This window comes from Podarcis vaucheri (assembly GCF_965113315.1).
Source record: "Podarcis vaucheri genome assembly, chromosome: 3".
NCBI lineage: Eukaryota > Metazoa > Chordata > Lepidosauria > Squamata > Lacertidae > Podarcis > Podarcis vaucheri.
The window spans coordinates 13,581,986-13,608,891 of NC_138761.1; the positions used below are offsets into that span (position 1 = coordinate 13,581,986).

At 44.2% G+C, this 26,906-nt stretch overlaps 1 protein-coding gene across 2 annotated transcripts in view; it reads left to right on the forward strand.

Moving 5' to 3' along the window:
* PSME4 (proteasome activator subunit 4) overlaps nt 1-26,906 on the forward strand; it is an 87,229-nt gene that overhangs the window by 40,309 nt on the left and 20,014 nt on the right. For both annotated transcript variants that reach the window (XM_082217230.1, XM_082217231.1), the window contains 21 exons: nt 763-913; nt 2,723-2,821; nt 3,688-3,757; nt 6,347-6,414; nt 7,333-7,548; nt 9,735-9,892; nt 12,003-12,098; nt 13,328-13,383; nt 13,777-13,833; nt 14,084-14,139; nt 14,230-14,328; nt 15,284-15,346; nt 15,500-15,595; nt 16,273-16,404; nt 17,669-17,878; nt 19,874-20,010; nt 20,448-20,501; nt 21,962-22,091; nt 23,733-23,814; nt 24,777-24,930; nt 26,347-26,416. In XM_082217230.1, the coding sequence (XP_082073356.1) occupies nt 763-913; nt 2,723-2,821; nt 3,688-3,757; nt 6,347-6,414; nt 7,333-7,548; nt 9,735-9,892; nt 12,003-12,098; nt 13,328-13,383; nt 13,777-13,833; nt 14,084-14,139; nt 14,230-14,328; nt 15,284-15,346; nt 15,500-15,595; nt 16,273-16,404; nt 17,669-17,878; nt 19,874-20,010; nt 20,448-20,501; nt 21,962-22,091; nt 23,733-23,814; nt 24,777-24,930; nt 26,347-26,416 (2,254 nt within the window). The remainder of the gene's footprint in view (nt 1-762; nt 914-2,722; nt 2,822-3,687; nt 3,758-6,346; nt 6,415-7,332; nt 7,549-9,734; nt 9,893-12,002; nt 12,099-13,327; nt 13,384-13,776; nt 13,834-14,083; nt 14,140-14,229; nt 14,329-15,283; nt 15,347-15,499; nt 15,596-16,272; nt 16,405-17,668; nt 17,879-19,873; nt 20,011-20,447; nt 20,502-21,961; nt 22,092-23,732; nt 23,815-24,776; nt 24,931-26,346; nt 26,417-26,906) is intronic.

The following is a 26,906-nucleotide window of genomic DNA, read 5'->3' on the forward strand; positions in this document are numbered from 1 at the left end:
AAAATACGGTATCTACTTGCACTTTGACGTGCTTTCAAACTGCTAGGTTGGCAGGAGCAGGGACCAAGCAACGGGAGCTCACCCCATCGCGGGGATTCAAACTGCCGACCTTCTGATCGGCAAGTCCTAGGCTCTGTGGTTTAACCCACAGCACCACCCACGTGATGTATGTTTAAGATTAAACATTTTAAATCGCGTTTTAAAAATGGGGGAAAATGATAAGTTGAAGGATTCACAGACTGCCTGTTCTATAGGCTGGTGCTTGTGAAGAGAGGGAGAGAGCGTTGATTGTGGTGCATGAATGTTCTATGAAGGGGATTGCAGGTATAGAACCAGCCAAGTATGGATAGAGACAGGGAGCTCAAGTGACAGAACTGCAAAAGCAAAGCCACGAGCTTGGATATATCTTGCTACAGCATCCCAGTGCCTTTCTCCAGGGCTGTTTTCAAAATGAGTAGCTGTACAGCTCTTTCCTTCCTCCTCAGTTTTCTGAATTGGCGCTGTGCACTTTGAAGCCTGCAGCCAAAAAACATGATACTTCAGTGCTTCTTTAGCCCAGTAGACACTCCTGTCTTTTCTTGTGGCAGATTTCTTCCGCTTCCTTGATTTTTAGAATTCTATGAAGATGAATCAGGCACTGACTTTACAAGCCAGGCAAGCCTATTATGCAGACGGTGTGTGGAGAGACATCAGTGAGATATCTCCCCATGGTAGAAGCAAAACAAAATCCTAATATTATTTCTTCGACTTTTTATTGTGCAGGTGTTTTGCGCTCATAGAAAGCAGCACACTGGAGCAAACAAGAGAAGAGACTGAAACAGAAAAGATGACTCATTTGGAGAGTTTAGTGGAATTAGGCTTGTCCTCAACTTTCAGCACAATTCTCACACAGTGTTCAAAAGAGATATTTAAGGTATGTGTCACCAAGAGTTGGAAAAGTGTTCAACTTCTTTGCCTCACCTTTTTTCTTTGTAAAACAAAAGCTTGTGGAACCGTAGATGGTTTCCCTGTTCTGTGTTTAGGCAAGGAAGTACATTAAAAGGCCAGTGTAGATGTTCATTTGCTTAACCTGCAATCATAAAGCACTGTAAAATTGTAGCACACAATTAAAGCAGAATATACAATACGGGTTCCCAAGATCTACTTGGACATGCTTAGTTGAGGACGGAGGATGGGTTACTTCGCTATTTAAAATGGCACAACCTCATACTGTACCGCAAACTGCTTCTGAAACTTGTGTCAATTTCAAAAGAGGCATACCAAGTGGCATGGAAGGAGAATGACTGTTTGAGACATACAAGCCCAAAGCCCCCTTGGACATTCAGAATTAATAGCATAGTTCTTCAGATCTGTGCTGATGTTGTTTTCTATGCCAAGAGCGGACTTTGTGATGTCACAACTCAATGACTTTTTTTGGTTTCTTTTGAAGCTTGATGTTAAGGACCAAGTTCCGTTAAGATGATAAACCTGCACCTGGGCTATAGAACCTTCTTCCTTTGTGACATTTTCTGTTTCGGGTGTGGAGGCAATGTTTTTGTATGAAGGAAATGCATTCATTTGAGGACTTACCTGCAATCTAAAGTGGTATAACCCAGACACAGGATTATCCCCTTAGTGGAAACTAGGACAAGGAAATGCCTGCTTCCTTCTGACTTAAATAACATATAGAACATGGATAGGCAAACTAAAACACAGGGGCCGGATCCGGCCCAGTCGCCTTCTAAATCCGGCCCGCAGACAGTCTGGGAATCAGCGTGTTTTTACATGAGTAAAATGTGTGCTTTTATTTAAAATGCATCTCTGGGTTATTTGTGGGGCGTAGGAATTTGTTCATTTCCCCCCCAAAATATAGTCTGGCCCCCCACAAGGTCTGAGGGACAGTGGACCGGCCCCCTGCTGAAAAAGTTTGCTGACCCCTGTGCTAGAATGTAAGGGGAAAATCACACTGTAGCTTGATTTAAGACAACACCAGACTTAAAATTAAATGCGTTGTATTTTTCTTTATTCCCCCACCCTCAGAGGGCATAGGCCTTCTTCATGTATCTTTTAGCTCCTTAATAAGCAGCTTCTTCAATATGTACATGAGTCCTGTGTTCTGCCTTAGGAAATCAAGTGGTTCTTAAGCACGCTTTTATTATTCTCTCCTATCTGCTAAAGCTGATAGACTCCATGGTATTCTGATAGGGTGGGTGACTTACCTAAGTCACCTGCTGGACTTGCCTAAGCTGTCTCCATATCCCTGGATGCTTCACAGACCTATTACTAGCATGTTTCTTTTAATCACGGGTAGTCAATCTGTGGCAGAGGCAGCAGGTAAAAGTGACATGCCCAGAGAAGAACTATTGTGTCTCCCTTAGTCATATATCCTGCCTTTCTAGCACTGTGCCGCTGCCCCCAGGAACCAGGAGCTGCATGTTCCCTGTAAATTATGCAAGAGCGGAACTATCTCATTAAGTGTTTGACTTGCGATGCCCTTGCCAAAAGTGGTTTGCCACATGGCGTTGGCGAACTCTTGGTTTCCTTATTCCTTTCTGGTTTTCTCATCATGATGGAGACTGAACTTGCAGTGGATTCCACGTAGCTCCTCTGCCTGCACTGTGAGAATGCCATCAATTCTACATTTAAATCAGTATATATATATATATATATATATCTGCCCATAAAGCGGTGTTTCCTACCTGAATGATTGAATTGCACTTTTTCTTTTGTGCGTTTCTCTTAGGTTGCCTTGGAGAAGGTTTTCAATTTTGCCGTTTCGAATATATTTGAGACAAGAGTAGCAGGACGGATGGTGGCCGACATGTGCCGAGCTGCCGTGAAAGTGAGACCTTATTCTTTCCCTCCTCTCAGCCTTTCTTGGTTGAGATGCAAACCAAGGAGTATAGCATCTAGATCAAGGGAAGTAATAGTGCCACTGTATTCTGCTCTGGTCAGACCTCACCTGGAGTACTGTGTCCAGTTCTGGGCACCACAGTTCAAGAAGGACACTGACAAACTGGAACGTGTCCAGAGGAGGGCAACCAAAATGGTCAAAGGCCTGGAAACGATGCCTTATGAGGAACGGCTAAGGGAGCTGGGCATGTTTAGCCTGGAGAAGAGGAGGTTAAGGGGTGATATGATAGCCATGTTCAAATATATAAAAGGATGTCACATAGAGGAGGGAGAAAGGTTGTTTTCTGCTGCTCCAGAGAAGCGGACACGGAGCAATGGATCCAAACTACAAGAAAGAAGATTCCACCTAAACATTAGGAAGAACTTCCTGACAGTAAGAGCTGTTTGACAGTGGAATTTGCTGCCAAGGAGTGTGGTGGAGTCTCCTACTTTGGAGGTCTTTAAGCAGAGGCTTGACAACCATATGTCAGGAGTGCTCTGATGGTGTTTCCTGCTTGGCAGGGGGTTGGACTCGATGGCCCTTGTGGTCTCTTCCAACTCTATGATTCTATGAGTAACCTTAGCTGCTCTGTTTTTGCTGTCCCTGGGAATATTTGCCAGTTCTTCTCTCTGTGCTTGTGGGCCTTAAATTGCACATTATCTTACCCAGCCATTCATGCCTTCCAGAACCAAGGCCAGTAATCAGAGGCAGATTTCTAATTAATGCTGTAGGATGCTCATTATCTTTAAAGCATACAAACTTCCATGCTTGCAAAGAGATCTTAATGTAGAACTTGATTCTTTGTGACATTTCAGTGCTGTCCTGAGGAGTCTTTGAAGCTCTTTGTACCCCATTGCTGCAGTGTTATAACACATCTTACTCTCAGTAAGTTTCAGTGATTTTTACATTGTTTTGTGACTGGCTTGTGTTTGACTGTGTGTGTTTGCCTGTTTATAAAACTTGCTGCTATCTGGAGGATATTTTGCATGTTTATATTTCACTGTTTTCCCAAGCTGCTCAGGGCAACATACATGGCTCCACCTGCTATTTTTATTATCATGACAACTCCTGTTGTAAGCAGGTGAGGATTCGAAATCTCCAGTGGCCCATGCTCACCCAGTGATCCAGGTGACCCACGGGGATTTTTAACATAGATCTCCCCATTTCAAATCCAGCACTCTAACCCCACCTGCACTCTGGCATCATTTACTTCTTGTTTTCATGAGTAATTCCTTCCTGACTGCCCTGGGATGTAGTGATGAAGGCCAGTATATAAATAAAACAAATAAATACTAAACTACTGTAATTCCAGAAGATTAGCTGAGTGTCACTGTAGCTAAAGCCAAAAAAGGGTTCTCACACCTTTTTATTTTATTTTACGGTAGCAGATTATTGGATGCTGCTTCCTGGGCCTTCTTTACTGGCTCGCAAAGGGAGCGTGGTTGGGACCTGCTCTTTCGACGGACTACATTTGTTTCAGTTTCAAAGCAGCATCTGGGCAAGGAAGAGATTCAGATAAGCTGTTCCACACTTCTTGCCTCAAACCCTTATCTTTGCTTCACAGCGCTCCTGTCATGTGTGCACCACATGGCAGCAAACGTGTTTGTCACTCCGTTTATAGGCTGGAGAAAGTTGCAGCCGTTCCCAGTTCCTTAATTCATGTACCCATTCTGTCACGGTGTCCCGTTGCTCCGGAAGTGGTTTAGTCATGCTGGCCACATGACCCGGGAAGCTGTCTGTGGACAAAGATTGGCTCCCTCGGCCTGAAAGTGAGATGAGCGCCGCAACCCTGTAGTTGCCTTTGACTGGACTTAACTGTCCAGGGGTCCTTTACCTTTTTACGTCTTAATACACAGCAGGAAACATGTTAGACACAAGTGCTTTGAAAGCCATTTCACACAGTCTTCAGAGGCAAACCTGGCATTACAACCAAGTATACCATTGACAGAGAGTTGCAAGCCAATCTTGGTCCCAGGACAAGTGTACTGGTGTGCTACATGTACACATGAACACATGTTTGTTGCATTCATAAGCAACAGTTTTTGAGTAGTCCTTAGTCTCCCACCTTTTAAAATAATAATAATAAATATTATTATAAATAATAATATCTGTCTGGGTTTCCCCAGCCACTCTGGGTGGCTTCCAACAAAATATTCAAATACCATAATCCATCAAACATTAAAAGCTTCCCTAAACAGGGCTGCCTTCAGATGTTTTCTAAAAGTCTGGTAGTAGTTGTTCTCTTTGACATCTGGTGGGAGGGCATTCCACAGGGCGGGCGCCACTACCAAGAAGGCCCTCTGCCTGGTTCTCTGGTTAAAGTTCTCATTCCCCCCATCCCACCTGCCTTCTGGGCAGTAGAAGAAGAGGGAGACTGAACCTAATGGGGGCGGGAGTGCATCTGTTAGGGGGCTTTGTAGGAAAAAGAGACTTCAGTACACAAATTAAAACCAAAGCTATCCACACAGAGTCTTTGCCCAAAACAACCATGAGCTTTGCCAGCAACAGCCTTAGAGCATCTAAGCCGCTGAAGTGCCGGCACTATTTTGTCTTTTGTCTAATGACTAATACTTCAGGTGTGTGCCATTGTGGAAGACAACTGAGAGCAGGAAAGGGTGCCTTTAACTGGGTTTGTTCCGTTTCTAAGGTTTGAGTTGCCGTTGTCATGCCTGCGGGCACAGTGGTGGCCTTAAGGACTTCACCTGATGACTGTGAATCCTGTCGCTGCCGTCTTTGTTATGAGGCGATGAGTGTGGCTACCTCTCCCCCTCGCCACAGAAAGTTCATTTTGCTGGAGGAGGAAGTTGGGGCAGAAGCCAACACTTATTCTGTTGCTTTTCTAGGCTCACATCAGTACCTAAGCAGACTGAGAAAGTAGGGAGGGAAAGGGATCTGGGAGACGGGGGAACGGAAAACCGGGGTGGGTGGGATGAGGCGTTGGAAGTATGGTGCTGCCGGAGTCACGAAAGGAATTGCTTGTATGCCAGAGAGAAAGTGACTACACATGCCGGATCCAGAGAAATGGGTCCTTTTGAAGATTTGTGGGGGGTTTTCTGCACACACTCTGGCAAATCAAATCACAGATCACATCGGCCTTCATTGACTGAACTGTACAAAAATAATAATCACAAATTTAGTGCTTTCTAGTGTTGCTAGTTTGTTCAAAAACATTGATTCAGGAGTGCCTGGCATGCTCTGGTCCATGGGGTCATGAAGAGCCGGACACGACTAAATGACTAAACAACAACATAGCTATAATTTTTACAAGAGATCCCCTTAAACCACCATCACATCACGTGTTGCCTTTGGATCCACATCTCTGTTATGTGATTTGTTGGTGGGCTTCTTTCCATCCTGTGCAAAAGCCATGAATATGCTTTTTTTAAAACAACAACAACAACTTGTTATGTTGACCATAAGAAATTGGTGATGAAAGTGGAATCACATTAGGACTTGATGCTTTCCCCCCTCTAGATGATGATGTCTTGCGTGATGAAGAGTTAGATAAAGAGCTCCTCTGGAACCTTCAGCTTCTGTCGGAGGTATTATGGAGAATGCTACTTTTAATGCTTTATTTGCCAACTGTGTACTTGATCCATACTTAGTTTCAGTTAAAAAAAAAAATCGAGTGCTTTTAAATAAATGCTTTTCTATGCAGAACCTTCTAGGTGATGTATACACAAGGGGAAGCCTGTGAGCATTGTGACTGAGAATAAACTGTCTAGACAGTTGTGTCAGATTACCCCAGTGCAGTGCCTGCTGTCCTGTTTTGAGCAGTGACAGCTAGATCCTTATTTTATCCTGAAGGACGAGCGGGGAGACAAAAGCTTCCCTATCAAGGTTGCAGCTGCAGTGCTTTAAGTGGGAAAACAGCAGCTGCAGCATTGCTCCCAGATGTTTATCCTGTGGGGAACATAATGGCACATGAAAACTTTTCATTGCCACACCCTTTTCCTTCAGCCCATTGCAATGGATTTCCTTTGGAAATTCACTTACTACTACTGCTTCTTCTTTACCTTTATATCCAGCTGTTAAACTGAGATGCTCTAAACAGCATACATGCGGTTTGCAGGTGGGGTTGTCCTGCTTTAGCCAAAGCTAGCAGTCCTAAGTTCACTCACGAGGGCAATCTAAAAGGCAAGGTCTGGCCAGGGTCTGAAGTCAAATCCTTGGGGCAATGCAAAAGCCACGTTCCAGGAACAGTTCCACGTGCTGCAGGGGGTGCCTGAAAGTCAGACAGATTCAGTTAAGTGCAAAGGGTTCCAATAAAGTCAGGCAAAACTTGCAACGGACACATTTGGTGGCGCTGGATTGGTACCTGGGTCCTATTTAGAGTAGCTACGGTGCTCAAAATGCAAAAAATGCATTGAATTTCTCTTCCAGAGCTTGCGTTCATGTGTGTTGCATTCCTATTTTGTTGATGATATATTTAATTTCTGATGTTTCAACTCTTTGGCTAGATCACTCGTGTGGATGGGAAGAAGTTGCTGCCGTACAGGGAGCAGCTTTTGAAGATTCTACAGCGAACCCTCCATTTAACCTGTAAGCAGGGTTACATTCTGTCTTGTAACCTACTGCACCACCTTCTTCGTTCTGCTACACTTATCTACCCCACAGAATACTGCAGTGTGCCAGGTGGCTTTGACAAGCCTCTTTCTGAATACTTTCCTATCAAGGCAAGGATTTTAACTTACTTAGGATTAGAGAATTCCCCTTCCCCCCCGCCTCTCTCTGTCTCTTTCTCTCAAAAGAATTCTAAACTATTATTTTATTTGCGTTTATTTGAGGATTCACCTAACCCCCAGCAGCTATGGAAAGTGTAATTGAAAGATACAGTGCCAATCTTTAACAAAAATTTTATGTTTCTGCTTTTGCTCTCTCTAGCACATGCCACCTCAAGGGAATGGGCATTTTAGCGCACCAAAAAAATAGTCTCTAGAAGTGACAAATGCATTGTCGATCAGCTCATTATCTAGGGGCTGCCTCAAACAATGTCTCTGCACTGTTCTCCACAATGTGTGAAAAGGATGCAACTTTTACTGCATGTGTACCAGTTCTCCATTGAAGTTATATGCAGCATACTGTCAGTCAAAGATTTCTTCTTGTGTATTGTATAATACTCTGCAGTACAGTCATACCTCGGAAGTTGAATGCCTTGTGAGGTGAACGTTTTGGCTCCTGAAAGCCGCAAATCCGGAAGTGATTGTCCCGGTTTGCGAACGTTCTTTGGAACCCGAACGTCCATTGCGGCTTCCGCAGCTTCCAATGGGCTGCAGGAGCTTTCCTGCAGCCCATCGGAAGCTGCACCTTGGTTCCTGAACGTTTTGGAAGTCAAACTGACTTCCAGAACAGATTCCTTTCAATTTCCGAGGTACGACAGTATACACAAAGTGCACCTATTGGTCTTGTAACATGTGAAGCTGCTTGGAGCGCCCAATTTCATACACAACTTTAGGGTGCAATTCAAAAGCTGGCTCCGGTTAATTTTCACCGATTCAAGTGATACCTTTTGTCCACCTTTGCAGTCCAGATCATTCCTAGGCATGTGTAATGTAATCAGTATAGACAGGAGCAGTTTTCACCATTATGTTGGCATCGTTTCCGGCATGACTGTCAGATTTTACACACTGCCAGTGTGAGTGCATGTCCAAAGATGGTTAGGACTTCTTGTCAGTACAAAAAACATAGGGCGAACCTGCTTACTGTGTTAGGCCACAGTGGGTTCATGGCAGCTGACTCTGAAATGATCTCCCACGTCCATCAACTTTAGCCGTTGGTGGTTATTTTGTACAGTCCTAATATACCTGTTATATTTGATACTTTTTTGTGATAAAATGGTTGAACGCCCAAGGAAGAAACAGTGAAGCATGATATTAAAACACAAAAGATTAATAAATCAAAATAAAGTGACAGCAACATTGGTTCTCACTGGAACTAAAAACAGGTGGCAATAAGTTACTGTTTTTAATATGTGGCCAGTAACAGTGTTGTCAACTAGGCAGCAGTGTTTATGAAAAATAATTGATGCTACCTTGGACTGGCTGAAACCTGGCAATTGAGGGGCCTGCTTGTCTCTTGAAAAGTCTCAAGGACTGGTTGAAAAACTCAAGGACTGGTTGCCTGCTTTTTGGCCCTTGACGAAAACTGCACTATTTGTTTGTTTATGCCCCACCCTTTTCCCTAATGGGACTCAAGGCGGCTCACGTATAAAAATGAGAGGCAGTAAAATCAGAAAAAGCAATAATTAAAAGCAATTAAACCGTTTTAGAAGTAAAACCACATAGAATCTATAAAAATCATACGAATAATTACAATAAAGGCAGTTAAAAGCAGTCAGTTCCCAAAAGCGTATTGGAACAAAAACGTTTCATCTGCTGGTGGAAGGACCACAAGGAGGGAGCCAGTCTAACTTTGCTGGGGAGGCAGTTCCAAAGTCTGAGAATATTATTCTGGCTGGAACATGTCCTTGAACTGTGATCGTGCCTCTTGTTTGTTTATATGGGAGGTGGAGCCTACTATACAAAGGTAACATTTAAATTATTAGCTCCACCCAGTTTTGCCTATGGTGCCACCCAACACTTGCATGTGGCCATTGGAAGGCTGTCCAGAAGGGATTGTGGCCCCCAGGCCCAAAAAGGCTGCTAGTGAGCTTTATTTTCAAAATTTGCTGCAAGGCTCTCCTCTCAGTTATCCCAAACTATTACCTTCTAAGATATTTTTGTGTGTGATGCGTTCCTCTTGCCCAGGGCACGTGGTGCCAACCCTCTTTTGTTTATAGTAAATATTACCCTCATGTGTAACATGTGATATGTTTACCATTCTCACTAAGTGCGCAATGCGCGCTCTTCTCTTGTGTTTACAGGACTGGGGGAAGCCTGGAGATCTATGGAAACTTGACATCCAATGGCATGTTCCTTCAGCCGAAGAGATCGCTTTTTCCTTTGAGTTGCTGGATTCTTTTCTGCAGCCAGAACTTGACAAGCTAGGGAGCTACGCAGATGGAAATCTTGAAATGTCCAGGTTCGTAGAAGTGTATCCGGTGGTTGGGTTTTTCTCAAGAGTTTAACAGACAAGCGCATTTTGGGTTGGCAATATTTGCACAGGTAGACTGGCTGTCAGCTTACAGAGGGGCTTGGTGGGTGTCCTGCAAACATGATGTGGTTGCAAACACATCTTTATTGCGCAGTTCAGCCAATTCAGCTTCTTGGCATATGCTTTTACAGTGGTGCCCCGCAAGACGAATGCCTCGCAAGACGGAAAACTCGCTAGACGAAACAGTTTTCCGTTTTGGAGGTGCTTCGCAAAACGAATTTCCTATGGGCTTGCTTCGCAAGACGACAATCTCTTGCGAGTTCCTGCTGGTTTTTTTCCTTCCCCCCCCCTTTTGCTAAGCCGCTTATCAGCTGATCCGATCAGTAGATAAGCCGCTAATAGCACTAATCCGCTAATCCTTCAATGGGCTTGCTTCGCAAGACGAAAAAACCGCTAGACGAAGAGAATCACAGAACGGATTCTTTTCGTCTTGCGAGGCACCACTGTATTTGATAATATGTGCTTATCTGTTGTGTGAATGTGTTTTGCTTTGATTCTTGAAGATTTTGGCTTGCCGAAGTCCTCCTGGTGAGTTTGTAGTTGACATGAGGACTTCATAGTTCAGAACATTTGTACCTGCGTATCAAAAATGTAGCCTGTGAAATGCCCTCCTGTAATGAATGGTGTGTGGCTCCCGGTTTGAACTGGAGCATCCCCAACTGCCACATAATGGGTTCACACAAGGACTTCCACTTAAAGAACGAACTCCCTGCACTCCCCACCCCAAAATCTGTTCTGCATAAGTTCGATCATAGGATGACTTTGTTAGATGCGACCCTATATAGGGAGCCAGTGTGGTTTAATGCGAATATACCTGTCCAGGTAAATGAGATCCAGGTTCTAATTTCTGCTCAGTCATGGAGCTTGCTAGTACTTAGTTGATTTAAATCAAGTTTCCTGTTTATGCTACTTTGTGTATTTTCTCAACAGAGCTTACGCTCTAAGTAACTAGAGGTGGGAAACCTCTGAGCAGTGGGCCAGATGTGGCTCTCAGGGCATCCCTATCCCCTGCTTGCCCTGCCCTCCAGTGTGGCAATTAGGCTTGAGAACCGCCTCCCTTGGAGTCAGTGGGACAATATTTTCAAGCTAGTTGCCGCCCGTGTGGCAGGTTCAGAGTGGTGTTGCATCTGGAGGGGGAAGGGTTAACACAATTCTCCCATCAGGGCTGTAGTCGGATGCAGGTCAGCATGAAGAGAGAGAGAGCCAGTTGTTAGTGAAGTTTAACTTTTTATTAAAGGAAACGGATCTACAATTCTGTGACCTTTCCCAGTAGCTCTTGCCCCTTTGGAGCAGTTGCCAGGAATGAAGGCCCCTGCCTTCCACGTCTCTCCACAAGGCTTCTCCTTGCCTGGATGTTTCCCAAGCTGTATCAAACTGCTTTTGCGCACCTCTGGCTTCTGTCCTGCCCTCCTGATTATTCCATGCATTCTTGGAGTGGGGTGGGGTGGAGGGGAGTGGCGCATTTGTTGCAGCAGGAGGAGGGATCCTTCAGCTGCCGCTTGAACCCCCTCCTCTGCTTCAGCCTCGAGGTCTGAACTGCTCCCTGTCACAGGCTCTTTCTGCTCTCTAAACCCTGTTGCCACTCCAGCATCCGGCACCTTCTCCCAATCTTCTCAGGCTGACCTCTCCTCTGTGTCCCCTCATCTCTCCCCTGGCTCTGAGCCTTCCTCCCCTGGGGTTTCCCCAGCATGTGCCTCTCACCACTCATCCTGCCAGTCCCTTCACACTGCAGTCTCCTTGGGAGATCACACAACCCTCCAGCAACTTAAGTTTGAAAAATCTCCAATGCTCTTTTAAAATCCCAGTTATTGCTGGGGTGTGTGGTTTGTGTGCGCGCTTCGGATCTGGGAGATTATGCACTGTGCTATAAATGAGTCTGTAGCTGCAATAGTCATATTTTCCAGACTTCTGGGATTCAGGAATTGCGAGTTTACCCAAGAGTACCCTCTAGCGGGCATGTCGGCAAATAACCCTCTCGCCACCAAAAACTAGGTTTGCTTACCTTAAATATTGAAATACATTTAACATTTGCTTTCAGAGATGATGTGCAGCAGTGTCTTTCTATAGTACACAATTGCCTGATCGGGTCCGGGAACATTCTGCCACCTCTGAAAGGAAACAGAGTAGATCACCTGTAAGTAAACTTTGTTTTGCACAGGTAATACATGCGTAGAGTGGCCTAGAGGAAAAAATCACAGGCTGATACTTGTCGATGTCACAAAGGATTGTGTAAAACTTGTATTAGTTTTACACTAGAGTCATATGTACTCAGAACGCCCAATACATCCCATAGTGACTAGTCAAAGAGAGAGAGAGTCACAGTGTTTTGAAGCTCTGCTTTTCATCAGCAAGTTCTCTTCGCACTGGGTAGTTGAAAACTTTCTCCTGACCAAAGCCACTGAATAACTGATGGTGCAGTGTATGCATAGAACCCTACAGTTGAAAGGAATTCCTGAGGATTATCTAGACCAATCCCCTGCAATGCAGGAATATGCAGATGTCCCATAAGGGGATCAATCCTGCAACCTTGGCATTATCAGAACCATGCTCTAACCAACTGAGCTCTTCCTCCTGCCTGCTCAGAAGTAAGCTCCATTGAGTTGAGTGGGCATAGGATTGCAGCCTACATTGGTTTCTCGTAAAGAAATAATGCCTCCTGCACTTAGTTTTTTTGAAATCTATTTATGTGTCTGTTTTGTAGTTGCTATCTCAGGGAATTTGAAGGATATAGTGATGTCTGTCCTACACAAATGTTCATCTGTCCACTCACTGAGCTGTGGCAGGTAATAAGTAATAGACCCCATAGCAAGCTAAGGGGGAAAGCTTCTCATATGGAAGGAAACTTTCTTGTAAAGGTGCTGCCATAATTTCCTTATTTAGCACATACCTATTGCCGAAGACCTAAACTGGTCAAACATCTCACCAAAATACAATTTGTGGGAATCATTGGGTTTTTAAAATGCATTTATAAACTGCTGTTTATGAATAATTTTAAGGCTTGTTTATAAAAAATAGAAACATAAAGTAAAATTTAAAAATGGAAACAAAACAAGCAACAGATGAATACTAATTAAAAGTGTTATGAAACTGATGTCTATCCAAGTTTTTTGTGCTGTCTCTTGGTCCCCCAAAGTGGCTCACTAGCATTAAAAACAATAAAACGTAACATACAGAAATCCCAGCAACTGAAGCCTGGCCTGGCCTCTCTGTCTTGCCAGCTTTCTTAAGGCTTTTATTCAATTACAGAAAATCATAGTAGCAGCTGTTCTTAGCCTTCATAAATGTTAACAATGATTAAACGCATTTGGGAAAGTGCATCAGATGTTTTGTTTCAATGGTGCGGATGCATTATATGTCCTGCAGGGTCCCAAGCCTAGTGTCTTTAGAAGAGATCAAACTCTATACTGGTGTTGACTATGGTAAGTTGGTTCCATATTTTACATTTTGTGTTATGTACCAGTACAAAAACTAATCGGCCTGAATTACTCCAGTATTTGGGACACCTAGATGTACATGTGTGGCATTATATCAGACACTGAAAAGTATGGGGAAGTTCCCTTTTACATACTAGGGACATGTGTGCACTGGAGATAGTGTGTGTGTGTGTAAAATATGCCTAATGAACATAGGCATGCATGTATGTGTGTCTGTATGGATCCTTTCATGCCCTCCATCTAGTAGTGTTCGATGAAATCTGCCTTTGCGTTTATTTCGGCATGTCTGCTTTCCAGTGACCTGCATCTTGCAGCATCATGTAATGTAGAGCTATAAGTAACGTTACTATAAGTAACGACTGGTCTTACCTTATCTAGATCTGTCAAGAGCGAATTACAGGGAATCCATCAGCAAAATCACAAGGAAACTGCTACGTAAGTGCGTTTTTAGTCATTTCTTTTTGTCCTCCTGCACCCGTACTATGACTTAAGGTTTGTAGTTCAATGCAGATTTAAAATCTAATTTTGGTGATGGAAGTGGAAACATAATAAACAGTCAATCACGATTTACGCTTGCTTCCATTCTTATATAAAGCATTTGAGCTTAAATAAAGTGTCCAGTAGTGTATGAACTAACACTTTTAAGTTGTCCTACTGAATTGGATTTTCCTTTCTACCATGATAGATTATATACTTGACCATTCGGAGGATGATACAAAGTCTTTGTTTCTCATCATAAAGGTAAAGCCTTTAAGTCTGGCATGTTAAGTTCTAACATTTTAAGCTGGGCGGGTGGATTTGCTCTATATAATGCAAGTTCTTGTTTCGCAGATCATTGGGGACCTTTTACATTTCCAAGGGTCACACAAGCATGAGTTTGATTCCCGATGGAAAAGCTTCAACTTGGTGAAAAAATCAATGGAGAACAGGGTTTGTATTTTAGCCTATCTAAAGTGGCATTTCTGAAGCTCCCAGGAAGAAATTATGGGCTACATAGGACCTTAAAGGTACCCCTGCCCATCAGGGCCAGTCGTGACCGACTCTAGGGTTGCACGCTCATCTCGCTCAAGAGGCCAGGAGCCGGCGCTGTCTGAAGACACTTCTGGGTCACGTGGCCAGCGTGACTAAGCCAGCACCAGCGCCGCACACGGAAACATAGGACCTTAACTTAATATTAATTGTTTACGAAGCAAATTGTCGATACTTTTTTCAGCACCAACACACACACACCCCCAATGATATTCAGGAAAATATCCTAGCAGTTCATGTTGTTGAAAAAAATGTATTCATATTAATGTCAGGATGTTGTCGTACAATCTTTCAGAAGGCAGAGGGGTGGGGGTGGGGTAGGAATATAGTTGTTGTGCAATAGTTATACTTGCCCTGTTAGCTAGGGATGATGGGAGTTGTAGTCCAAAAACAGCTGGAGGGCCAAGTTTGGCCATCACTGGAATAGGAGGTTGATGCTGAATTGAACTGCTGTTAATTGCACAGCTGCCAGTCATTGCAGCAGACCCATTGTGAAGGAGGACACATTTTCTGAGAAAATTTGCCCAACTGTATGCACTTGAAGGGCAGCAAAGGGGGAGCAGGTGGTGCTGTGGTCTAAACAACTGAGCCTCTTGGGCTTGCTGAGCAGAAGGTTGGCAGTTCGAATCAGTGCAATGGAGTGAGCTCCTGTTGCTCTGTCAGTGTTAGACATTGTAAAGCAGCAACTGATGATCTCTCCTTCCAGTTGCCATCTTTGAATAGGGTTTTCTTTGTTGCTAACCAGTAGGACATACTGAGAAAGACGAACTGAGAAAATGAGGAAAAAGCAGGAAGCTGATTTCAAACATGTATAACTGTTTTCATGCACTTAATGGGTTTGCTTGCTTGTTTTCAGCTTCAAGGCAAAAAACAGCATATCAGAGCACTGCTGATTGACAGAGTCATGTTGCAGCACGAGGTAATGCGCCTTTCTTTACAACCAGTGTTTGCCTGTTGGTTACCTTTGAATTTGAAAAAAAGTTGAAGCCTTGTTGTTTACGCATGTTCCTTACATTTATAACGTGAACACACACAAATGCACATGTATTCTAATTTAGCCTTTTCTGTTTAGCTAAGAACACTCACTGTTGAAGGCTGTGAGTATAAAAAAGTACACCAAGACTTGATCAGGGACCTCCTGCGTTTGTCCACAAGTTCATATGGCCAGGTAAGCATATGTTGGGTATGTCAATTTTCTGCAGTCAGGGTGTTAATGGGGTTGGCTTTCAAACTAGTGTTTGCAGGTCATACAGATCTGTTCTATTTTTAGGGCAAAAACCTACGCGAAGGCACTGCGTGCTAGCTTTCTTCTTGTCAGTGATATTCTTTCGGTTTGGCAAAAGACTGGCCACTTTTTCAACCACTGCCATTCTCGTCAGGAGCAATGGCGCCAGCTCTGTTGGGGTTTGCCATATTTCAAAAAGTAAAAACCAGGACACCCCGAAAGCTGTTGGGGAAAAAAGGGGGGGAGATGGGCAGTTCCATTCACATGGCATAGGGATTGCCCTTCTCCTCCTCTGCAGATGCTTGGCTAATGCAGGCTTCCTCAAACTCAGCCCTCCAGATGTTTTGAGACTACAATTCCCATCATCCCTGACCACTGGTCCTGCTAGCTAGGAATCAGGGGAGTTGTAGGCCAAAAACATCTAGAGGGCCGAGTTTGGGGAAGCCTGGGCTAATGGCTAGTGGTTCCTGCCCCTCGTGGCATAATCCAAAGGGGGAGACTCATAAAATTCCAGGAGTCAGCCTGAAACGCAAGCAAGTGCGGAAAAACATTCATTAATTGAAGTTTATAGTTCCTGTCTTCAGCTTTTGTGCAATTGTCTGTGTTTGTTGTTTCTTTAGGTCAGAAACAAAGCTCAGCACGCATTCTTCACAGCCCTGGGAACTTACAACTTCTGTTGCAGGGACATCATTCCTTTGGTTCTGGAGTTTTTGCGGCCAGATGCGCACGATGTCACCCAGCAGCAGTTTAAAGTAAGCCAGGCACTTCTTCAGTCTCTGCACAGGCTCCTGTTTTGTATTATGTGATGCACATATTAATGGGCTTGTGAAGTTGTGCTAGCATGACTTGAAGTGGTGGCGTGACTTGTAAGTAGCAGTATGTAGTGAACTGCAGTAATCATGAAAAACAAATGACACTAATGTCAGTGTACCGAAGACTTGCCTCCCCCCCTGAATCTTGCGTGTTTCCCACGTTCTTCAGAGACTGCCATTTTATTAATACCTTCTGCAAACCCTGAGCACAGACACCTTTCTAAATCTTGTAACATGGACTAGTTTGAATGTGGGGTGAGATGGGAGGGTGGAGTTTTTATCCAGTAGAACGGGCTCAAGGAACTTAGTCTTCCTTATTTAGTTAAACCCTTAGTTATGAAATGCATTAGATTGGATGCGGTAACAAAAGGACTGGAACAACATTTCAGCAAAGGGGAGTCATTTATTATTTTTACTCTGCTGTTCAGCTGAAAATATAAAGCCCAGAGTGGCTTTCATGAGATACAATATAAAATACGCCACAGAGGAAAATGGGATGACAAGGAAAACAACATGAGGGAAACAACCAATTCTTTAAAACCACATTCATTCCATTAACTGTGTTCCCTCAACTTTTTGCATTAGTTGGGGGCTTATGGGCTTGAGAGACGTGCAACTGCAAATATCTCCTCTTTTCCATTTAGTTAGTTGTGAAGAAGACTATTATCTGAATGCAGAGCAATAGCTTAAAGGAACAAGCTTCTGCATTGTGTCTGTAGCCTTGGAAGAGTGAAGCAAGTGCTTCTAAGATGAAAGGGCTGCTTTTATAAAGTAATGTCAGAAGTGTATGGGGTGTAATTCAGCATCACGGTGTTACGGGCATTCCGTTATGCAAACGTTGCAGCTTGCCAGATAGAATGATCCCCCTGAACGTTGTTCTGGAGATTTTCTCAACCCCCTCCCCCCAAAAAGCCAATTTTTTGAGTGGTAGGAGCCCCGTTATACAAGCAGAAGTCTTTGCACAGGGCTTCTGATGGGGCGCATTAGGAACCCTGTCCCTATTGAGTATGCTGCATATTTACTGTTAGGTAAAATGATGCAGGAACTTTTCCTTGCTGCTACCTCATAGAATAAATCACTTAAGTTAGTGTTTCTGAAATGACAACTGTATAGACGACTCTGTAGGCACCTAACAGTACACATACTTTACTGCAGTTCTTTGAAGCTATACAATCAATTGTGTCCTCAAACCTCTTTTCTGTAGGGTGCCTTGTATTGCCTTCTTGGAAACCACAGTGGGGTGTGTCTGGCAAATCTTCATGACTGGGACTGCATTGTCCAAACCTGGCCTGCAATAGTCTCTTCTGGACTCAGCAAAGCAATGTCTCTGGAAAAACCATCCATAGTCCGACTATTTGATGACCTCGCAGAGAAGATTCATCGGCAGTATGAAACAATAGGATTGGATTTTACAGTAAGCATGAAAGATCCACTTCACTAAGCAACGGTTAGGAATAACTGGATGAAGGGATTGCCAGCGGTCGCATGATGATCCTGGAACCCAGTAGCGGCATGTGCGAGTCTTGAGGGTGGGCCACCAGGGCCAATTGAACTGGGTTCAAGGTAGTACTTCATTCATTTCTGCTTCCAGCGTTACGCCGGCAGAGTGATTGCCGTCATGAATGAAAACCGTTTGCGTGCTAGGCAACCAAGTAATTTTTGTGCACAAAAATTGAGCAGCTCGCACAGGATTCATGAAACTGGGGGCTCAGGACTGTATGCCAGCAGAGAAATGTGTACCAGCCGCTCCTCACAACTGATTTACCATCCAGAATAGACCCCACATGGTTTTTGTGTTCCTGCTGGATGATTGTGTGCTGCTAGCGGCAATGCACAAAATGGGCCGAATAGGCTTGCATCTAGTATGGAATGGATGTGCTACAGTTGAGAAGCTTCCAGATCATGCTGCGTTTTCATGGGTGACGCATCAGCAGATCTTTGTAACCTGCTCTGGGAGCCTTTTTTGGTTGCAAAGCAGAGAGAAATACCACAGGGACCCGTGAAGAGGCAAGTATGAGGCCCACACTTTAAAGCCCTGTCTGCATTTGCCATGGAACTCACAGCCCAGATACTGTGGGAAGCACATAGCTGAACACCCAGGTACATGCAGCAGTGGTGAATTGTGGAGCTACTCGGAGCAGGAAGAAGCCCTCATGACATGTATTTTGTTACGTGTTGGGGAGCCGCAGCTAATGACAAGGTGCCTCTAAGATAATTACTACAGGAACAGAACATTTGGAGGATAGTTATATGAGGTGGTTTTGGCCAGGATGTGAAAATATCATAACTTTTAAAGCATTTGTGCAGTTACAGTTTTCAAAAAGGCCGAATTCCTTTGGGAGAGTGGAGAGGAAGATGCAGTGCAGATATAATAATAATAATAATAATAATAATAATAATAATAATAATTTATTATTTGTACCCCGCCCATCTGGCTGGGTTTCCCCAGCCACTCTGGGCGGCTTCCATAGAAACCAAAAAAACACTAAAATATCATACATTAAAAACTTCCCTGAACAGGGCTGCCTTAAGATGTCTTCTGAATGTCAGGTAGTTGTTTATCGTTTTGACATCTGATGGGAGGGCGTTCCACAGGGCGGGCGCCACTACCGAAAAGGCCCTCTGCCTGGTTCCCTGTAGCTTTGCTTCTCGCAATGAGGGAACCGCCAGAAGGCCCTCGGCGCTGGACCTCAGCGTCCGGGCAGAACGATGGGGGTGGAGACGCTCCTTCAGGTATACTGGGCCGAGGCCATTTAGGGCTTTAAAGGTCAACACCAGCACTTTGAATTGTGCTCGGAAACGTACTGGGAGCCAATGTAGGTCTTTCAAGACCGGTGTTATGTGGTCTCGGCGGCTGCCCCCAGTCACCAGTCTAGCTGCCGCATTCTGGATTAGCTTCCGAGTCACCTTCAAAGGTAGCCCCATGTAGAGCGCATTGCAGTAGTCCAAGCTAGATATGTAGATGATCACAGAAATTAAGGAAAGCACAAGGGGCTAGGATTACTGGGCTTTTGGAATATTCATCCAGCCAGTGTGGTGTAGTGGTTAAGAGCAGTAGTCTCGTAATCTGGGGAACCGGGTTCGCGTCTCCGCTCCTCCACATGCAGCTGCTGGGTGACCTTGGGCCAGTCACACTTCTGTGAAGTCTCTCAGCCCCACTCACCTCACAGAGTGTTTGTTGTGGGGGAGGAAGGGAAAGGAGAATGTTAGCTGCTTTGAGACTCCTGAAGGGGAGTGAAAGGCGGGATATCAAATCCAAACTCTTCTTCTTCTTCTTCTATATATATTTTTGAGAGTTTTTTATGTGGCAGTGGAGGTCTTTCGAATCCATTAAACATCACGTGTTTCCCTAGGGAGGAATGTCCTTATTCTGTCAGAGACTTCATTTGCATCTCCCTTTCTTTGCCAGGTTCCAGAGAAATGTATTGAGGTCGCTGTCCTCATGCAGAAGTCAGGGGTTCTGCAGAACAACTGGACGAGTCTTAGTTCAGAGGAGCTCCAGCAGGGAATTCAGCGACAGAAAGAAAGGAATGCGGAGTCCTCTCAGTAAGTGCACCGGGGCCATAGTATAAAATTAACACTTTATTTAACGTTGCAGTGATATGTCTTAACTATTCATTTTATTTTGAAGTAAAATAAGTAAATAGCTAGAAATTTCACTTTTCCAGAATGTATACAAAGCTTCATTTGCTGTTCATCAGTCTTTTCCCCTTTTGCTTCTAAGAAAAAAAAACAATCTAATGACTGTCTTGTCTATTCACGAACACTTCAACATGTCTGTCTTTGGGTTGATAGACAAACTGGAAAATGTGGTGTTCAGTTTAAATTTTTCTTGTAAGGCACCTTGTGGCAACTCTTTCCTATGCAGCGGCTGCCACAAAGAATTGTATTATTTTAACAGGGGGCAGAAACAGAGGAGGCACGCTGCATGTTATTAAGGTCCTAAATGTGATTAATATCGGAATGTTTCTTTTCATTTTCAGAAACTATGAAAACCTGATTAACAAACTGTTAGATTGTGTGGATCAAAGAAATCTGTAAGTACGCGTGTTTCATTTCCAAAACGTAAATCGTGCTCTGGCTTTGAGAGACTTTTAGACAGGATTGTGAGATTATTCTGTGCGATTCTTTTCCCAATCCCCATTCTAAATTCTGTGGCAGATAAAACAGTTTTCTTTCAAGGTTTCTGTTCGTATAAAAGGAAATCAAAAGAAGATTCAGCCCAGATATTTTGACACTCGACAGTACCACACCCCCACAGGTCTTACGGGATCAGAGCTGAATAATGTGATGATTTAACTCAGGGATGGGGAACCTGTACCCTCCCCAAATGCTGTTGGATGCCAAACACCTACCAGCCCTAGCCAGCTTGACCAATGGTTAGGAATGATGGCATTTGTAGTCCTGCGTGTGCCGAGTCACAGTTCCTCCATCCGTGCTTTAGCTAACAATAAATTCTGAATGTTTTGCTCAGTAGCTGCTTCTGAGTAGATTGCATTTTTGTTGTAAATCGTCTGAAGATGGATCATGGTACCACCTCTTGACTCTTTATGTTTTCTTTTTAAAAATGTTCTTATCTTGAAGTAAATCCTCAACTGGTTGAAAGTCCTCGTTCGTATCTCATCTCTCTTCTTTGGCCATTATAGAAGGCTGCTGTTGACATGCTTCATCTTCCTTCCCCTTTGGGGATTTATTTTTTAAAATTTTGGAAACTCCATGCCTTTAAGTACATTATGATTAATCGTATCTTACAATCTTATGCAGGAGTTTGGTTCCAGTGGTTTAGTGTATAAGCAAAACCCTGTATACTCAAACCCTTGGAAGGGAAAGCTTTTGATGTTTAAGGGAACATTAAAAGGGAAGCTTTTCATGTTTAACAGAGTATTGTATTTTAATACTTTGTTGGAAGCCACCCAGAGTTGCTGGAGAAACCCAGCCAGATGGGCGGGGTAGAAATAATAGATGATTGTTATTATTATTATTATTATTATTATTATTATTATTATTATTATTATTATTATTATTTATTAAACCCCTGTGTGAGCATCCTGGGGCTTCCAGAACTGGCGTGCTGGCTCCAGAAGCCCTGGGATGCTTTTTCGAGATCTCGTGGAAGCATCCCAGTCCCCGTGCGATGAGGGAGCCTTGCTTCCTGAGTAAGGCCCTCCCCTCACAACGACTCTGCATTTAATTTGTGGGGTTTCAAACAGCCGGCCTTCGACTGCATGTAGTTGAAATTGTGGAAGTTAAATGCGTATAAGATGCGATCATGTGGATATTAGAATTGCATATATCTCCACTACCACACTCACCACCTTAAAATTAGACTTGTTGTAGTCCAAATGAGAGTTGGGCCTCTTGTGTGCAAATGCTGGAGTGGAGAGCTGTTCACAGTGGCCGGAGGAATTGGTTTGGCCCTAAATTGTGCTTGATAACTGCATTCATTCCCTCTGTCCCAAAAGGCTATTTGATTCCATTTCCTCCCTTTCCTCCTCAGCCCCTGGAAGTTTGAGCACATTGGCGTCGGTTTTCTGTCCCTGCTGTTAAGAGACGACAGGGTGCTGCCTCCGAGAGCCATCAAATTCTTTGTGAAATGTCTCAACCACGACGCCCTAGTGGTTCGCAAGGTAAGAAAATGGCAAATGGATTTAAGTGGTTGATTGCCAGTGCTGATCCCATTCCTCTTAACCTCTTAGCTTTCACACATGTCAAAGTGATATTTGCTGCTGTTCTTGTAAATGAGGTTAATACGCATTTTGTTTCCACACTACCACATCCTGGGCAAAGGTCAGACTTGGTGGACACATGTTGGCTTGCTGATTTTCCCAGTGTGCAAAGGAAACCACTTTGGATAACTACCACCACTGACATTCCCTTTTGGACTTCCACTGCAGCCCAAAGTGAAGGGATGAATTAGCCCTTAGTAAATCATTACTAAATCATGGAACGCGGGTGGCGCTGTGGTCTAAACCACTGAGCCTCTTGGGCTAGCCGATCAGAAGGTCGGCGGTTTGAATCCCCGCAAAGGGGTGAGTGCCCGTTGCTCGGTCCCAGCTCCTGCCAACCTAGCAGTTCGAAAGCACACCAAAAAGTGCAAGTAGATAAATAGGTACCGCTCCGGCAGGAAGGTAAACGGCGTTTCCGTGCGCTGCTCTGGTGTCAGTGTTCCGTTGCGCCAGAAGCGGTTTAGTCATGCTGGCCACATGACCCGAAAAAACTGTCTGCAGAGCGGACAAACACCGGCTCCCTCGGTCTGTAAAGTGAGATGAGCGCTGCAAACCCAGAGTCATTCGCAACTGGACTTAACTGTCAAGTGTCCCTTTGCCTTTACCTTTTAAATTGTTACATAGGCATCTGCCTTACACTAGGCCAGATTAACTGTGCAACTACCTTTAGTTTTCTCTAACTTACAGTGGCTCTCCAGGGTCTTAAGGAGAGATCTTTTCCATAGCTTGTTGCCTGGTCATTGGATGCCAGGCATTGACGCCGGAGCCTTCTGTTTATGAGATTTTGTTGAAGCTTTTTCATAATACGATAAGATCAAGGAAACTAATCTAAATAAAAAAACAAAAACAGGGAGACAGAGAAAAGAAAGCACCAAAGGAAAACCAAAAGATAGAAGAAAAGAAATGAGGAGAGAAAAAGGAAAAATAAACAGTACTTCTGATTTTCCGTCTGTCAGTCACATGAAATAAATTACTCAAAATATAAACTCAAGAATGGCATCCAACTGATCTGCTTTCTGTGAGGCAATATTTTTCACAATCTTCCAACCCAAATGACTCGTATTAATTTATTTTCCTTTTACACAAAAAGTCCAAAAGAGGTTCTGCAAGCTCGAGCCTTCCCTATGCAGGACACATGTTCCTCCACTGAACTCTAGTCTCTTCCTCACTGAAGCACAGGAAGCATAGGGTGAACCATTAGGAGAAAATAAACGAGAAGAGTAGTGGGTCAAATTTAGTGCTATGAAGGGGGGGGGGTCTAGCTTTTATGCTTGCTTTTTTCTGTTACTCAAAGCTGCTGGGTGAACCAGAAAGTTATTTTCCTTGGGATGGGATGAAAACGTGGGTGCAGATTATTTTGAAAGGACACCACTTCTTCCTATTGATCAACAGGCAGGAGTCCACTCTTTGCGTAGTTCTGTAATATTGGGAGTGAGAGAAAGGGAGGGCAGCTTTCCTTTTTAAGACAGCAATGAAGCAGTTGCTTGCACTGACTTTTTAAAACTCATGAGCTAAACTTTTCTTTTCCTTTTTTTAAAAAAGATGGCAATTTCTGCTGTGGCTGGCATCCTCAAGCAGCTGAAGAGGCCTCACAAGAAGTTGTCCATCTGCCCATTCCAAATCAGTAAGTGTCCTGAGCAAAAACAGCTGCAAGCACCGAGTTGCTTTCCCCCCATGAAGTTTTTATGTAGTGTGTATATGTGAACTAAGTACTGTGTTATATAGGGGGTGCCAGATTTCAAGCTTGCAGGATCTATTTTTCTTTCTTTCAGGATCTATTTTTCTTTTTTCCGAGGGTTCCGCAGAGCTGCCTGCAGTCCCGGGATCAGCACAGCTCTGCGCGGCCACTGGGAGCCGGGGGTGAAGCTCCGCGCAGAGCTAATCCCGCCCCGCTCCGGATGGCGGCGCAGAGCTGCCTGCCATCCCGGTATCAGCACAGCTCTGCCCATCGCCAGCCCCACAAGCTCGGGGGACAGCGGGGAGGCAGAGCGTGCCTTCCCACTGTTCCCCGACCTGGTTCTTCCAGCCCCGCACCTGGGGGGGGGGTGGAAATAATTTTTTTTTCTTTATTTCCCCCCCAAAAAAACTAGGTGCGTCCTATGGGCCGGAGCGTCCTATGGGGCGCAAAATACGGTAAATCTTGGTGTTCTTCAGCGACAAAGGCAACGATTGAGCTAATTTTCAGTAATATTGTACATTTTGGTGGGCTTCTTATACTTGTGCTTGCTTTTTGTTTTAATAATTTTGATTCCACGAAGCAAAAAGAAGTTGGGCTCGTAATGCAGGTTTAGTAGTTTTATTGTCATCTGAAAGCAAACTGCATGGCTTTCCTTTATATAGAAAATGTAGATCGCCCAAGAATTGTCAGATTTCTCCTGGAAATTCATGCAAAAAGGGAAGGGTGGGGGGGAAATGGTATGTATACAAATTCTTAAAACTGTCTTGTTTTTTTAAAAAACCTGATCGTTGATGAAGGGCGGTATATAAATTTGATAAAGAAATAAAATCGTTCCAGTCATAGGAACTGAATCACAGGGTCAATAATATACGGTCACAGTTGCTTTCTCTTTTTGTGTGTGTGAGCAGGTGGAGCCCCTCAGCTTCCTGAGATCAGGGCCGGCGACAGACCTGACAACCAGTGGCTTCATTATGACAGTGCAAGGTTACCAAAGACTAAAGAAGCTTGGGAGGCCTGTCGTTTCGTGGAGAAAACCCACTGGGGTTACTACACCTGGCCCCGGTAAGTACGGGCTTGTCCCACCCCCTCCTCTGGTGAACCTGGAAGGGGCTAGGGCACAGATGGGGAACCTCTAGCCCTCCAGGTGTTCCATCATCATGGACCACCGTTCGTGCTGGGGGAGGCTGATGGGAGTTGGAGTTCAAGGATTTGTGGAGGGCCACATGTTCCCCATTGCGAGTCTTAAAGCTCCCTTGTTGCCTTTGGCTGTCTTGCTGGTATAACAACTACTACTAGTAGTAGTACATATATCCCGCCCATCTGACAGGGTTGCCCTAGCCCCTCTAGAATGCTTCCAACATAATAAAAACACAGCAAAACATCAAGCATTAAAAACATCCCTATACAGTGGTACCTCGGGTTACATAGGCTTCAGGTTACATACGCTTCAGGTTACAGACTCCGCTAGGTGAAGGGACCCCTGACCGTTAGCTCCGGTTGTGACCGACTCTGGGGTTGCGGCACTCATCTCGCTTTATTGGCCGAGGGAGCCGGCATACAGCTTCTGGGTCATGTGGCCAGCATGACTAAGCCGCTTCTGGCGAACCAGAGCAGCGCACGGAAACACCGTTTGCCTTCCTGCCGGAGCGGTACCTATTTATCTACTTGCACTTTGACGTGCTTTCGAACTGCTAGGTTGGCAGGAGCAGGGACCGAGCACCGGGAGCTCACCCCGTCGCGGGGATTTGAACCGCCGACCTTCTGATTGGAAAGTCCTAGCCTCTGTGGTTTAGACCACAGCGCCACCCGCGTCCCGACCACAGACTCCACTAACCCATAAATATTACCTCGAGTTAAGAACTTTGCTTCAGGATGAGAACAGAAATTGTGCAGTGGCAGCACAGCGGCAGCAGGAGGCCCCCATTAGCTAAAGTGGTGCTTCAGGTTAAAAACAGTTTCAGGTTAAGAATGGACCTCCGGAACAAATTAAGTTCTTAAGATAGTTGTTGTTTATTTCCATGACATCTGATGGGAGGGCATCAGGCCCTCTACATGGTTCCCTTCAGGCAGTGAGGAAACCGCCAGAAGACTCTTGCAACTGGACCTCAGTGTCCGGGCTAAACGATGCCGGCGGAGACATTTCTTCTGATATACAACAGTATACATACTCTGCTTATTCTTGTTTTGGGGCAGCAGCAACATTATTTCTCCAATATACCTTTTAAACATATTCAGCTCTTTGGAGTTTGATCTTACCTATCTACCCAACACATTTTGGTACAGTGAGTTGCAGTGGGGTCTAAATTTTGATTTGGCCAGGCTACCTTTTTAAAAAGAACATGTTTGAGCTCTTACAGTTTGCCTCCCTTTGTCATTGCTATACTGGAACAATGACCCAGGAAATGCTGTACCTACATTTTTTTGTTCAAAAATATTGAAACCTCTCTTGATTATTATTTTTCTCTTCACAATTTCTAGAAATATGGAGATTTATGCTTCTGCTGAAGAGCAACCAAAGCTTGGGAGGAGTAGAGATGAGCTTTCAGAGGTGAATGTGATATTTTAAAACTCCACTGAAAGTATTTTCTGGGACTGATTCAAGCTTGAGCATATGTATATTTATTCCTGTTGTGATTGTGTATGTTTGAACAATTCCAAAGCCAAAATGCGTAATCTGGATTTTACATAGAGCCTAGGCAAAACAAGAATGCAATTAATGACTGCCCTATACACCATAGAACTTTTTGGTAATAATGGTTATTCTGATCATGTTTCACATTATCCTGCCTGCCCCCCCCCCCCCCGGTGATTCAGTTTATAAATGATAAATGTAATAGCTTGATCATTAATGGGAACATTTGTTAAAAGCAGCTGCTGCACAGGTTCTCTTGAGTGTTTCGCACATGTGTTTTTAACAATAATTGCAACATGAAGCGATTCTTGCATGGGCCATTATAGAATCTCATTTATGTGACCCAGTGCACATGTAAAAGAAGTCATAAGCAACGGCTTGCCATGAATTAGTGTTACTTGTTCCC